At 46.7% G+C, this 13,193-nt stretch overlaps 1 protein-coding gene and 1 long non-coding RNA gene across 3 annotated transcripts in view; one reads left to right on the top strand and one right to left on the bottom strand.

Annotated features, from left to right (window-relative positions):
• LOC135917210 (uncharacterized) overlaps nucleotides 1-13,193 on the top strand; it is an 81,214-nt gene that overhangs the window by 59,379 nt on the left and 8,642 nt on the right. Inside the window, exons 9-10 of one of the 2 annotated variants that reach the window (XR_010569226.2) lie at nucleotides 2,417-2,505; nucleotides 5,705-5,820. Coding sequence is in view for 1 of the 2 variants with exons in the window: in XM_065450733.2 (XP_065306805.1) it covers nucleotides 2,417-2,505 (89 nt within the window). In the remaining variant the exon portion in view is untranslated. The remainder of the gene's footprint in view (nucleotides 1-2,416; nucleotides 2,506-5,704; nucleotides 5,821-13,193) is intronic. The other variant, XM_065450733.2, reaches the window with a different exon arrangement.
• The window catches only part of LOC135917212 (uncharacterized), a 108,145-nt gene continuing 106,730 nt past the window's right edge, over nucleotides 11,779-13,193 (bottom strand). Inside the window, exon 4 of the long non-coding RNA XR_010569227.2 lies at nucleotides 11,779-11,911. This is a non-coding gene — a long non-coding RNA (uncharacterized lncRNA). The remainder of the gene's footprint in view (nucleotides 11,912-13,193) is intronic.

The following is a 13,193-nucleotide window of genomic DNA, read 5'->3' as shown; positions in this document are numbered from 1 at the left end:
GCTCTGGAGGGGAGGGCAGCATCGTAATGTATGAACACCTTATGCACAAGATTGTGCATAATTGTGCATACTCAACTGTGCATACTCGATTGGGCACACTCAAAGGCTTGATGCTCTACGTGCTCTATGAAGCACAGCACTTCATTGTGGCTGGGGCTCAAAGGAGACACTACCGGCAGGTCCTGTGAAAAGCAGAGAACATTCTCTCTAGTTGGACTTCCTAGCAACAGTGACCGATGTGACCATCACTATCAAGCCATAGCAGAACCGGTGCGAATCGTCGGCCAGCGTTTGCTTCAGTGTTAAGATGAGAAAACAAATACTGAACATGTGAACCTACGTCGCTGCTGCATGGCCACGATCATGGGTGTTCTACTGTATATTCACCACCAAATTCAAGTGCTCAAAGCTGCATCGCCTGTTATAGTTTGTCTCGTTAATAAAGTAGGGCCTGAGTCACACAGCCGTCAAATGTTCCGCCGGGTCACCACCGTGTCAAAAATCTTGCAGCAGGTGCGATGGAACAGTGTACAAATAGGCAACAGCGGTGGTGACGTCGAGAGCAGCACAGTTTTGTACAGTGCGCACTGAGTGATCCCAAGTTTGCCTAAACCTAGAGAAATACAGTCAAACCTCGATATATCGAACATGGATATATCGAATTATTGCGTATATCGAACACTTTCTATATCACGTGGAAAATCGCATGCATTTTTAATTTTTTATTTCGAACGGGGCCGGATGTAAAATGGATATATCGAACTCCGCTGCCCCAGACCAAGTGCGCTCTTTTGACAGGAGGCGAGCTTTCCCGCAACACTCTCGAAGATAGCGGCGGCGCGATGGGCGTTCCAGACTGCTGCGTACGACAGCTCCCACATCGGTTGCGCCGAGGGCGCCATTTGAACGTAGCGGCGTACACACGCGGCGGCTTGGAGCCAGCCACGGCCGGTCTCGAGGGGAGCGCGCGCTTCGCGCGCTTCTCTAAAGCGCGCGCTCCCCGGCCGTAAGCCAGCCCGGCCGCCTCAATCACGCGCGCCCGCGCCCCCGCCGTGCGCGCGTGATCGAGGCGGCCGTGGAGACAGTTGGAGCGCTTTGTCGGTGCTGAGCCACACAGCATGTGCATTGAGGACTTCGTTGGCGGTGACGACAGCACCGGAACAGTGGCGAAGTCAACAGACGTGGAGATCGCTGCAGAAGTGACTGCTGAGCGGCCAAACGAAGACGCTGCCGAGGCTGATCCAGCAAGCGCTGATGTTGCCCCGCTCCCGACTGCAACTGAGGCTGTAGCTGCTTTGGCCGTTGTACGCCGCTACTGCGGCGCAATAGAAGGCACTGGACCGTCTCTTGTGGACCGTTTGGACTATGTTGAGGACGCCGTGGTCAAGCACGCGGTTGCCAATATCAAGCAGGCTACGCTGCTTCAGTACTTTCGGCGAACGAAATAAATACTTTGTTTGAAGCTTCATGCGAGTATCTATTGCGCCACGATTGGTTCATTGATTGATTTGTGCTAGTTTTTGACGCGTTTTCTACGTGATTTTATATATCGAATTCTGGCTATATCGAACTATTTTGCGATCACCGCGCTATTCGATATATCGAAGTTCGACTGTATTATCTGCATTATGCACTGGATTTACTAAATAACTGTTCAATAATGTTAAATCTGTTAACTAAATCACTGAAATGCACTGCTCAGTATTTGATGTGCCACACGTGGAACGCAGGTGTAAACAGAGCAGCAACTGCTGCTGTTGCCAGCTTCAGCTTTGTAAATTGGCTTTATTTAGCGATGGCTTCTTCATTTCTGATTGGCCCATTTCGTAGGGGCGGGCTCCGTAACCCTGCTGGCAACAGAAACTTAAAGCACCGCTCTACATCACTGGCGACCCGTTTTTGAGGAGAAAATGACTCGAAAACCCTCTCTCTCCTGACGAAAGCCTGCGCCGTAACAGTGACACAACTGAACGTTTTACAGCTGTGTGAAGGAGGCCTAACGGGTTATTCGTAATCAGTTGTTGAAAAAGGTAATTAAATTACAGGGAGTGTTACCAAGTGAAAAAAAGTAATCAAATACAAACCTACCAAAAATACGTTATTGGTTACAAGTAAATAATTACTTTGTAATTTGTTATGTAGAAGTCCCATAAAGATGCAGCTGCCATAGTCAACAACCAAACCTGCGAGACCACACTTGCAAGAAGGCCACAGTAGCAACCAATCACTTGCAAAAAGCATAAAAGGAGCAAATGCGTAATTGATGTGCATCTTCACAGGAGGATTGTCTAACTTAGAAAAAGGAGATCTGTATTTAGGAACAGTGCTTAATGTGAGGTACTGCTCCCATGTGAAATACAGATGGGATGTGTTCTCACAGCATGCTTGCTTCCTCGCTCTTTCTGCTGCTGTGCAGAGTCTACTGCAAGACGAGCGACACCCACACTTGTAGCATGGCAGGCAAGCCCTGGATCATCGTGAAGACTGACAACTTTCCGGACACTGGTATGTTTCGGCCTGGGGGGCATTTTTTCTTTGCTGGCCTAGGATTGCAGCCCGTGCTACCCACTACTAAAGTCGAATCCCGATAATTAGAACCCGAAGGGGCCCTAAAATTTGTTAGAATTAAAAGAAGGAAAGGATATTTAGCTCCAGCTAACAAGGACAGAAGGGAGACGACACCACAATGTTTGTTTCCTGAAAATCGGTAAACAAGGTGTGTTTCCTGAAAATCAAGTTGTTGAAGTTAGCGCATTGTAGGGTCGTCTCCCTTCTGTCCTTGTTTGCTGGCGCTAAATATGCTTTCCAAGTCAGTTTACCAACACGCCCAACAAATGGCAATGCTAAAAGAAGGACTTGTTCTTGAAGTATTCGTGCACCATAGCACGATGCATGAATGGTGTGAGTTGTTAAATATTGCGGCGCGCAAGCACACAGCAAACAAGGACCATGAAACTGCCCACGCCAGTGAACGATCACCCTTCTTGATAAAGGCAGAAAACAAAACTTCAAGGAGCAGCCCTGCAGGGGCGTCTGAGTCAGGAGGCTTTGGTGTGTTGTGGCACCACGTACCCGAGCACATGAGGGTCAGACCCTGCCGCGTGTAGCCGTGCGCTGCTTAGCCATGTCTGCGGAAAAGGGGATCCTGGGGGTTGAGCCGATGCCAGGTGTTTGGACCTTTAAGGCCCCCCGGCGGAGGCAACACCTTTTTGGCCTCTGCTTCGTGTAGACGGCACCTCCAGACTGACCCACCTCGGAGAAATTGGTAGTCGCCCTTTCCTGTCCTCCTCTCTGATCTTCGTCTTTCTCTCTCGCCTTTTTCATTTTTCCTGTCTTGACTTCTCCTCACTTCCGAATGTCTCGGCGGCAAGGGTTAACTTAGTGTGACTAGCCAGCCTTGGTTATGCTGTATTTGGTAACAGCAGCGATGTATGGCTGGCGTTGGCAGGGTTTCTCTTGCAGGAACTTGTGTCATGTCCCCCTGTTGGGCTCCATGGTGGGTGGTTGGCATCGCGGCTGAAAACGCCATCTATAATTATGAAAAATGGTTTTCCTAAACTCCCTGATCGTCCTCAGAAATGAGGGCGCACCAAAGATGTCTGTTTTTCAGATGCCAAGTCCACAACTTCCCTCGTTTCCATGTAATTCACTCGGAAAAACCAGACAAACCAGTGCGACCCATTTCACTGTTCCTTGTTTCCAAGTCTTTGAAGTTTTGGGTTCAGGATATAAGGTGTCGAGGGTGGCAAGCGGTGATCTCCTCTTGAAGCTCCGCGATCAGAAGCATTATGAGAAACTGCCGAAACTAGTATCATTTGGGGAGACCCAAGTAACAGTAACTCCGCACCGTACGATGAACACAACCCGTGGCGTTGTCTCGGATGATGACTTGCTAGTGCTCACTGAGGCTGAACTCCTGGAGGGCTTCAATGAGCAAAATGTGATCAATGTCAGAAGAATTAAGATGAGGCAGGATGGCAAAGAGATTCAGACGAAGCACCTAATAATCACCTTTGGTTCAAGTGTCCCGCCTAAGTCAATCGAAGCCGGGTACATCAAGCTTCGTATTAGGCCATATGTGCCAAATCCCCTAAGATGTTTCAAATGCCAGCGTTTCGACCACAGTTCGCAGCGCTACTGAGGCTGCCAAACTTGTGCGAAATGCAGTGCCCAAGAAAACACCTCTGAAGCTTGCGAGAACTCTTTCCACTGTGCAAACTGTGATGGGGAGCATGCCACGTACTCGCGGTCATGTCCATCCTGGAAAAAGGAAAAAGCGCATGTCTAGCACCTCACAAGAGGCAACGGACACTACAACCAGCCAGACAGCGCCACCAGCGCCTAAGGAGCGGCGAGCCTCTTTCGATCGCTCCAAAAAAGACAAAACTCACGTCACAGCACCTAGAAAGGGCCCGTGAGCTAATCTCCATCTCTTAAGACACACAGCACAGAACACATTTATCATCATGGAGACACAAATGATACAATAGAATGCTAGAGGACTTCTTCATAACTTAGATGACATTATAGAACTTCTACACAAGTATCACTCAAAGTATCTGTGTGTTCAAGAGACACATCTCAAACCCACATGCACAAACTTTCTTCGTCAGTACACAATCTATCGTAAAGACCACAACGAGGCGAACTGCTCGTCTGGCGGTGTAGTAATAGTTGCCGACAAGTCAGTAGCTTGTTATCACGTCGCCCTTCAGACGCCCCTTGAGGCAATGTCAGTTTGGGCAATCCTTCTTAATAAATTAATCACTGTATGTTGCATATACATACCCCTAAATTATCATCTCGGAAAAAGCAATTTTCATAACCTAATTGGTCAGCTTCCGGACCCGTATGTACCCGTATGTACTCGTAAGCGATTTTAGTGCCCACAACACCATGTGGGGAGACTCGCGATGTAATGTGAGAGGTCGTGAATCAACATATTATAATATTCATCATAATTCATATTCGTCAATAGACCTGTCGATTGGCTCGCTCAGCTTCAATATTCCCTGATTTGCAATGGCATGTAACCAAAAATCCCTAAGGAAGTGACCACTTTCCTATGACGTTAAATTTAATACGTCAACATAAATGCTGCTGGCTGGTGGATACCTCCCATCCTCATGGAAGGAAGCTGTTGTTATTCTCTTCTTAAAGCTGGGTAAAGACCTTGTCTTTGCAGCAAGTTATTGCCCGATAGCTCTTACAAGTTGTTTGTGTAAGCTATTTGAAAGAATGATTAATCGTCTACTCATACATTTTCTTGAACTAAGCAATATGCTTGATCGCTATCAGTGTGGCTTTAGAGAAGGGCGGTCCATGACTGATCATCTTTTGTGCATTGAAGCAAATATCCGTGATGCATTTGTACATGAACAGTTCTTCCTATCAATATTCCTCGGTATGGAGAAGGCGAATGACACAACGTGGCGATACGGGATCTTGCGAGACTTGTCTGGAATGGGCATTCAAGGAAATATGTTAAACATACTAGAAGGCTATTTGTCCAAACATACCTTCCGTGTGAAAATTGGCACTGTATAGTCGCGACCTTTTATACGCGTAGTGCACTGCCTGTAGAGGCGCCACTGATAGCCACCGAGCGGGCTCTTCCAACAAGACGTGCGGGAGCAGTAGCAGACGACAACCCTTTGCAGCAAGGATGGCTGAAGTTCACAGCTGCAATTTCTTATTTGTTCAGGTGCCAGACTGCTTCTTCTGCATAGACAGCTGTAAGGAAGACGCTGGCGTCTATGGGAGCAGGCATGAACACAATGTTACCAGTGTTTGGTGCAACATGGTCCACATACCTGTCAGGTGCGTCCCGCAGACAAACGCCGTGAACCCCATTTACATGAAGTGGAGCTCATGTTAGCTAGCCGATAAATTTTGTTGAGTGATGCGATGTCTCGATCGTTTTCTTAAATTATACCCTTACCATAATGCTGCTTCTGTACCCCAATAATAAGCACCCGTCGTTAGTGCAGACTTATATCAAACAAATCCACACAGTGCAATGTCTGCATGTACCGTTGTGATTTTTCTACCGATGAATACATGTGACATCGTCGAATAAGTGCAGTCAAAGTCGGCTCAAGAAGAGTAATTGCGAATTTATTGATGGAAACGCGTACACTAGTCAACGAAGTCACCATACGCACGGATTAATAAAAGTGCGTGTTAGCACTGTACCGCTGATGCAATTCTGCTGCATACGCCGATGAACTGCAGTTATCGCTGCAGTTTTCGTAATTTTAACTTCCCCAAGGGAGCTGCTTGTCAACGTAGAAAGCTAAATTCTGACCAACTTTTCAGTACTTTTTTTTTAATGTTACTGTAGAGAGGTGTCCCATGATATATTTAAAGGGACACTAAAGGTTACTATTAAGTCAACGTGGACTGTTGAAATACCATCACAGAAACCTCGAAACGCTTGTTTCCTGCCAAGGAGAGACTTATTTTAAGAGAAAATGCGTTCTGAAGCGTCCGTATACCTCTAGTGCAGTTCAAATCGCCCGCCCTCCGATCGAGGAGTACTGACATCATGGTCTCATAGTGACGTTGCGCCATCGGTGAGTAGAACGGCGTCCGCAGACGGCGCTACGGCTTTTCTGCGCAAAATGCAAATGCGCGGCCAGAAACAGAGCCAAGACAGAGCCGACAGCAGAGCGAAAGCGGGAGTATGGTGGCTAGCGGAAGGAGAAACGAATTACGTCCCACGGCACACGGAGAGTCCGTTTTCGTTAAACTATAGGCTGCGGCGAGCTCGCAGCATGGTCGACGTGGTCTGTGAGCCTTTTCGCACTCCCAACAGGGCATAAAAAATTGCGAATCGACGCAAAACTCGGCCTAGAAACGTGCTTCGCCACAGCCAAGCTGGCATGACTCAGATGTCGTTTCCCGCACCGCCACCAGGCGCCGCTAGTATACCTCAAACTCCAGCGCAATACGCCCATAAGCTGGTACTTCATTCTATGACGCAAACTTTGACGCTCGTCGCAATGGACCCTGACACCGACAGATTGGCTCGCGATGGTGGGCTCAACTTCAGCGATTTGAGCACCGACGAGCGCGACCTGCTGCTGAGGGCTCGCGCTGCCGGCGTCGTTGCGTACTACGACGGCGGCCTCGACACCGGCTCTCCGTAGCGGGAAAGCAACGAGGGCTTCCCACGACAACACATGGACGTGGCATTCTCGCTGCTTGTTCCAAATGAAAGTTTCGCGAGCCAGCAGAACCCTCACAGCACGACGCGATAACGAAAGTACTGAAACTCCAAAGCGTGCGCGGCGCAGAGTCGAGCGAAAACGAAACCTTTCGAACACCCATATTACTGAAGGGCAATGTCAAAATGTTATTTTTTCTTAGAATCGGATAGACGTAGACAAGTAGCATTTTTTTCCGTCTTATAATCGAATGAAATTATATTTTTAATACGAGTAGTTGAGTATTAGTAACATAAATTATGAGGAGTCCTTTCGTCATCGGGCTAGTACCGGAATGTCGCTGGGGGGTCTCAAATCGTGTCATGCATTTACCTCAATTTCTTGGTTACTAAAGCTCTGTTCGCGATTAAATCGACGCCTTAGACGTTCTAGAACATTGCTCTACCACTTTAACTTGAGTTTCTGGTAACCTTTAGTGTCCCTTTAAGGGGGGACACCCCACTTAAATTTTCTTTTTTTATTTGTGGCCACAATTTGATAAAACATCCATCACTTACGTATTTTGACATGCTGATTTCAAATATTCAATTGGTTTTCCCATGCAACAAGTACTTTTCAAAATATGAGCAATTCATGCTTTTTTGTATGGACTAATTTGGAGGCAAGTTTTCTCTACAATGCTGGCTGTTAATGAAGGAGACTGGCGCATCAAAATGATGTTGAATGATCAGAGGTTGCAGTGCTACAAGATTGAATATTCTAAACTGATTTATGCCAAAGTTACAGCATGTCAAACTTTTGTAAGCAGAAGGCATTTGTGAAACCCTGGAGAAACTATTACTTTTGCAAAATTTCTGTAATGATATTTGTTCACATTTTAGGCCTACTGCACTCCCAATGTGTCCACCTTTCTGACGAAAAAAGAATAATTGCAATAAGATGAGTAGAACCAGAGATATCGTCACTCCAAAACTACACTACCATCAAAAATGTTGTTTTTGAGAAAACAAGAAAAAACATTTCAGGACGTGTTCATGGTGATTACGGCAAATGCTTGAATACTAAATTGATCAAGGATGATACAGGGGTCCAACCAGGCAAGAATGAAACTTTCGCTTCTTTAAGGGGGGACACTAATTCAAACAATGTTCATGATGTTTTCCATCAATATTCATGAAACTTTCCATTCTTGTTAAGACTTGTGCTGATTTCAAATATCTCATTATTTTTCCAATAGGCCATTTAGTTCTGAAAATAAATGAAATTCATTGTTCATAATTTGTAGAAACAATAGGGGGAAAAAATTTGCTACGGAATTCGTATTGGCACATGCCTGGGTACTAGAAAACATAAGGAACATAATGGTAGGAATACTATTTTGATATATCATATATTAGTAATTTTATAGCAATTCAATCTTTACTGTTCGAATTGTGGCTACCCTAGTGTCTGATCTAAAGCAGAATTGGAAATTTTTAAAGCATAAATTCCAAAATCTGACCCTACATTGTGTACAAGTGAAAAGTCGGTGTTTTGAGAAAACGAGAAAAAAGGATTACATTCACTTATAATCAAAAGTACTGAAATAATTTTGCATTATTTTGCAGTGAAAGTGGCTAAAAGCCACCAGGAATGTAGTCGCTCTGACCACGGCCACCCAAATGCGGCAAAAACATCGTTTAGCGCCGTTCGCCGATTCCCGGTGGCTTGCATCGCGCGCGCGGCAAGGCTGTCGTTCACGCGGGTCGAGCTCCACCCCGACGCGATGTCGCCGCAACACGCGCACGTGATAACGATTTTTATGGCAAGGCCAGATTACCGTTCGCTTTTGCCTCCTGCGACGCTGCCGCCGCACACCTTGCACTTGACGAAAGACATCAGTGCGTTCACGGAGACCTACTGAGGATAGCGAAGCCCGCCTCGGCGTCGACTGGCGCGGCTGCAACGCCGTCGGCGCGAGTGAACAAATCCAGCACCCGCTTTCTTGCTGACGTTGACGCAAGAACTCGAAGTTTTTTTTGAGCATTCATCTCCCTCTGCAACAAATCCGCATGCTGCAACATTGCAGTGTCACGCCGAACGCGGCCGCTGTCCGTAACGATTTCACTCATTTGTGAGCTGGTTAGGCCTACTTCGGCATCGTCCGCGGTTTCGGCATCATTTGCGGTTGGCGGCGAGCTACCCTCGATGCTTTCAGAAGGAATGGAGCGCTTTTGAAAGTTATAAGCTGATCGCTTCTTCTTTTTGCCGAACTTGTGCCTCATGGCGAACTTTCCCGGTGGATCGGACATCGTTGGGCATGTGCCATCAAACCTACGAGACGCGCAGTCGCGTCGCCTGCGGAGTGGAGCAGACGATGGGAACCTCGCGCAGCCAACCACAGCACGCGTGTTTGGCCACGTGCGCTAGTCAACGAATCGGATCGCGCGTTCGGGCTTTTTATCTCCCCGGATTTCAACGTGACTGGCGTACCGACGGAGTCACTTTTGGCGGGAAATTAAAGAAGGAAGGCTCCTCTTTCCAACGAGACCAAGATGGCTGCGATCGCGCGCGTAGAAAAAGAGCTACGCGCCGCGATAAAAAGGGCTGTTTCTGCGCGGAATTCAGCTCACAGTGATGTTATAAATTGATATTGCGGACGAAATACTCTTCCCTGAGATTCGAAACTTGGTGAATTAAAGGAATATTAGCTGTAGAATTCGAAAATTTCTTTTTCAAAAAATCGATGTTTTCGCGATTTTTTCGCCGCAAAGAGCCGTGTCCCCCCGCAAAATGACAGAGCAGCGCCACTCAAAGTAGATGAGCGCTGGCGGCAAGGCCGGGTTTAGTCTTGTGCGGCGTAAGCATAATAAGAAAGAATTCAGTCGAGTACAAAATTCCCATGCAAGGAGGGACTACATTGTGAAACAAACAAATCACTCGCCGTTTTAAGTCTGCTCAGACAGCATCAAGGTGTGATGACTTTCCAAACGTGACACGAAGTACTTTTCAGTGAAAAATGGAACAAAAATACCATATGCAACAACTATCAGCAATTCTCGCCCTGAACTACCTATTTTCTAAACACGTTTCCCAAAAAAACACAATACCGTATTTACTCACATAATGATCACACTTTTTTGTGAAAAAAATTGACACAAATTCAGGGGTGTGATCATTACGTGAGTTAAGTTTCCCCCAAAAATATTTTTTTTTTCATCCCACATTTCCTGCGGGTTGACATCAGGTCAACAAATAGACATCTGCCGCTGTATGTAGTGCGGGACACCAAAACAAAGATGGCGGCCGGTGGAGCAAGCCGAACGCGCCGAACGCGATTTTTTTCTTCTCGTGAGTATGTTACGTGCATTGGAACAGCTTCTTCCGTATCATTAATGAATAATATCAGCAAGTTTGCGGCAATAACATAGCCATGTCCACTTTGAGGGGACAGAAACCGATGGGCGCGCTTAGCTGCCAGTGACGTAGGAACACATAGCGGGCATGCTGCGGAAACTGTAGCATTTGTCTTCACTACTATCCTAATAAGGCACGTTTCCGCTAAGAGTCGGCTAATAATCTTAGCTGTGTTACAAGCATCGGTGTATGACTAGGGTACACTTCTAACGTATCAGTGTAAACATGGCTGCTATCGTTGCCACTCGCGATTTGTTGCGTGCCCACGAGTGCAGATGAGAAGAATCGAAAGGCGCCTTTTTTGTTGTTGTTGACCACAACCATTATAAAGCCTACACATAATAAAGGCAAGTTTGGTTGTAGCTTTTTTTGTTGTCATGGAAGTGCGGAAAGTGATGAAAGGAATGAAATGGAGCATCTGTGTAAGAAAGTTTGGTGCGTGCAGACCCCTTGGTTTGTCTTAGAGTCATTCGCGTAGCATTCAACAGATAGTAAGGGCGATCATTATTAGCTAGACTTGGCACACGACAGATCGCTGTGGCAAGTTCGGGGTGCAATCATTGCACGGGAAATTAAAAAAAGCGAATTTTGACGACGAAATTCAGGGTGCGATCATTACATGAGTGCAATCATTATGCAAGTAAATACGGTATCTAAGATACCGGTGAAAAGAATAAAGCTGTTAAAGAAGCACTTGCTTGGTATCATTCCGATAAGACACAGCGTGATTTAGACCCTTTACAAACAAAGCAGGGAGAAAACCTCATAGCTCAAACAAATAAACAAGAGTTACGCATGAAGCAACTAGCAACAGTTAAACATGTGCGAAGCCACTCATAAAATAGATGCAAAAACATGAAGTGCGCGACAGCTGGTGTGAAGATTTACCGGGCCACATAAGACCAACAATTTCAGTTCTTTCAAACTTCAATAGCGCTAACATACAATACAATGCACTCGTGCACTCGTGCTGCCTAGCTAGCGCAACGCGGTAAGGAAGCGGAAAACAATGTAAGTGGCAAACAACATGTTGAACTTCAGCGAAATGCCTTTAAACCGCATGCTCCACTGCAGACGAATTTTGTCGCTTTTGCGTCTAAATATGATTGAGTGGAAAAAAACACTGCTGCGACAAAGGAAAGGATGAGAACAAGAAATTTCATGCCAAAACGACGATTCATAGTTACCGTTGCTCCCGCTGATGACGCTTTGCAGGGAATGATTAGAACCGTATCGCTGGCATATTTTCGCCGGTATTTGAGCCCCCCACCCTGCAACAATTCTTCTTGAACATTCCTAGAAGCTTTGGCCACCTCACACATGCGAAGGGTGTTGCCTATTTTGCTCTGAAAACGTGAATAAGACAGAGAAGCACTATCAACGACACAACAAACTACAGCGTGCGGCTGGCTCCTCTCCCGTGTGTTCTGCGCTAGGCTACCACGAACTACGCGTATACAGTCGCTGACTGATTTCTCGGACTCCAAAAATTCGGACTCGATGCTCGATTATTCGGTCTGCTTCGCAGCACCGCCATTCTCCCCATAGACCATAATGTATCACAACTGCCGAAAGTTCGGACACCTTGCAACTTCTCGTTTGATTTTTCGGACACTCCTTGAGCCAACTCGATCGAGAGTACCATGCACAGACTCTGACCGGAGCATGGTTCGACTTGCTGAACGGCATTTTTGTTTTGAACGGAGCTTCCTTGCTTCCCCACGAAGTGGCGCTACTGCAAATCCCCACTCATCGTCATAATTTCTACCTGGTTTGATAGAGTGGCTACAGCAGTTCCTGTCTCAGCTTAGTAAGCCACGTCAAGACAATCCAGCAGCTGATTTGTTTCTTCCTTGTGCACCACGCTGCAAATTTGCCACATTTTTCGTTTGTGCAACTGGTGTCGGCGTGACGGCGTGGTGGTGTTTGCTTTGTGTACTTTGTTGAGGTTCTTGTGATCCAACACGGCATACAGAAACATCGCGTCAAGTGTCTAATGGCGCTGACTGTGCTGGGGAATGCCGGCAAGCGGGTGCTGGGAGGCCTAGGATTTGTCGCCTTCCGATGTGCTCCCTACTGACGCTGAAAATGTTCTGCCGAGACCTGTGCAATGGTAGCATTGCAATTCCGGACACCGTCTCATTTGACAGTTTCACAGGTGCTGACACTGCTGTACTGACATGTGCAGAACTTGACGATGCTGAGATCATTCCTCGGGTTTCTGCTACACCGCCGGACGACAACTCTGAGTTGGCTCCGATGACTCCGAGTACAACCAGTGACTGTGCTTTCAGCCGCCTATAGTGAGCGTACGGCCCTCTCCGAGATTCAGGCTTATCTGATTGCGCGTAAACGGAACAGCATGCAATGGCGCATTCACGATTTCTTCAAGCGTACTGCCGAGCCCGAATAAGTGCGTGGAAATAAAGGACTTCATTTTTTTTCTTAATTTGCTTTTTCGGACACCTGTTTATTCGGACATTTCCGCAGTCCCCGTTAAGTCCGAATAAACGGTCGGCGACTGTACAAGAAACTGGTGTACCCGAAGGAGGTGTGCTCAGCTACACGCTCTTTATCGTGAAGATGAACACGCTTTGTGCTTCATTACTACCAGGCATTTTTTTATTC

The sequence above is a fragment of the Dermacentor albipictus genome, chromosome 7 (genome assembly GCF_038994185.2).
Source record: "Dermacentor albipictus isolate Rhodes 1998 colony chromosome 7, USDA_Dalb.pri_finalv2, whole genome shotgun sequence".
Taxonomy (NCBI): Eukaryota; Metazoa; Arthropoda; class Arachnida; order Ixodida; family Ixodidae; genus Dermacentor; species Dermacentor albipictus.
Note: the sequence above shows the minus strand (reverse complement) of the source record. Positions and strands in the feature narration are given on the sequence as shown.